At 36.3% G+C, this 1,977-nt stretch overlaps 1 protein-coding gene across 1 annotated transcript; it reads left to right on the plus strand.

Moving 5' to 3' along the window:
- The first annotated feature begins 489 nt into the window (after window positions 1-489).
- On the plus strand, window positions 490-1,296 carry LOC150092251 (beta-1,3-galactosyltransferase 5-like). Its single transcript, XM_090415183.1, has one exon. The coding sequence runs from the start codon at window positions 490-492 to the stop codon at window positions 1,294-1,296; it is 807 nt and encodes a 268-aa protein (XP_090271309.1).
- The last annotated feature ends 681 nt before the right edge of the window (window positions 1,297-1,977 follow it).

Consider the following 1,977-nt stretch of genomic DNA (forward strand, 5'->3'; position numbering starts at 1 on the left):
GCTAGTTGTCGCCTTTGTTAGTGTTTACTGTATGCAATTAGGGTGAAAACCGGTGTTTTTAATTCAAATAATTGGTACTATCTTATTGACGGACTACAGATTCATCTAATAAAAAACAAATACGAAAAAATAGCGTGTTGTTTAATTTTGTGTTTAGAATAACAGTAGCTGATAACACATTTTCGATTTCTTCTAGGTGTTTGCTACCGACTTCTCAGTCGATTCATGGAAAGATATTTTCCTTTCTGCTAGTATTTCAATTCATTGTGTGTCTGATGTTTCTAGGATTGTATCATTCAGAGATTCTGAATCACATATGGAACCAAAAATGCCCAAGACGCAGATTTTCCTAACAAAAGTCAACCCTTATTGGATTACGAGCATCACCCGACGAAAGATTTAATGGGTGAGAGAAAGCATACAACACGACCATACTCCCTGACAACCAGCAGAGGAGCTAAGTTACAGGTAAAGACCAAGAATATCGATATGCATTCCTACACTCTTCGTATAAATCATTCTGAAGTATGCAAAGATTATGGAAGAGATCTTTTAATTATGACCGTAGTATTCAGCGGAACTTCTCATTTCGATGCCAGAAACGCGATTCGGGACACTTGGGGTGGTTATGTGAAATCCAAAGGAGCCAATGTGTTATTCTTACTTGGAACATCTACCCATAAGGATATTGAAAAGCAGATTATTACAGAAAACGACAAACACCAAGACATTCTGCAAGCCACTTTCCTTGATACGTACACGAACTTGTCATTGAAAGCAGTTTCCATGATGAAGTGGGTTAGTGAGTTTTGTCCGCATGTCAAATTCCTCGTGAAAACAGATGACGACAACTTTATTAATGCGAACAAATTAATAGATAGTGTGAAGAAAATGAATTTTTCCAAGATGATCATGGGTCATTTACGTACAAATGACCACCCAGTAAGAAACCCAAAAGCTAAATGGTCTGTATCATATGAGGAATACAACCAAACTATCTATCCAGATTACACCAGTGGACTCATTTACATAATCACCAATGACGCAATTCGGCCTCTTTTAGAAACTAGTCGTGTTGTCCCTTACCATCCTAGTGAGGACGTCTACCTGACCGGACTTGTTGCAGAAAAGGCAAACATCAGTAGAGTAGATAGTCCAGTAATTCAAGTGAGCAGCCCGTTTGATCCTTGCAAGTTTAAGAATTTTATTTGCATGAAGCAGTTTGACCCAGTAGGAATTAGAAAACACTGGAAGTTATTGGAAAATACTACATGTGACAACAACCGTCGGCCATGAGTCGTTTCTCAAAGAGATTCTTCTACTATGATGTGGATTTCAACTGGAACAATATTGACACGCCTTCTCTAGTGGAATCGTCTTTTTGGTTTATATTTATAAACTGTAATATATATTTTGTTTAGGGAATAGCTATACAGTCCTGTAGTAATGCTTAATTAATATTCTTGAGCCATAATTATGTTTCTTTCACTAAGAATCAGAATATTACCTTTGAGGGGTAATCAACAAATTACATTGTTTGCTTGTTATACCCACTCTAAGAGGATTCAGTGCGTTTGGATAAGTTAATCCATAGCTTCTTACCCACTCTAGATTCCAAATGCTGCCTGAGTATTCAAACATAAAGGGAAATAAAATGTGTAGAAATGTTCATTATCAGACTTTCCTCATCCATCCCTCATATGGTATGTCTCCTGTGGCGTAGGGTAAACATTCTTAATTTTCTGAAGAAATTTTTCTAATTTTACTGATTTTAATAATTAGGATGTTAAGGATAATTTTGTTAATCAGGAATACCATAGTTTAAGAAACTTTGTTTCAACACAATACATAAGATACGTCATAGGGTAAATATTTATAAAACATGATTTCAGGAAAGGAGAAAAGCAGTGAAAACGCTTCGAAAATTCCATTATTATACCGCTATGTATAGTAATGTCCGCGCGGTTAGCCTAGTGG

The sequence above is a fragment of the Typopeltis vanoorti genome, unplaced genomic scaffold, assembly GCF_054136105.1.
Source record: "Typopeltis vanoorti isolate ZY-2024b unplaced genomic scaffold, IOZ_Tvanoo_1.0 HiC_scaffold_102, whole genome shotgun sequence".
In the NCBI taxonomy this organism is placed as follows: domain Eukaryota; kingdom Metazoa; phylum Arthropoda; class Arachnida; order Uropygi; family Thelyphonidae; genus Typopeltis; species Typopeltis vanoorti.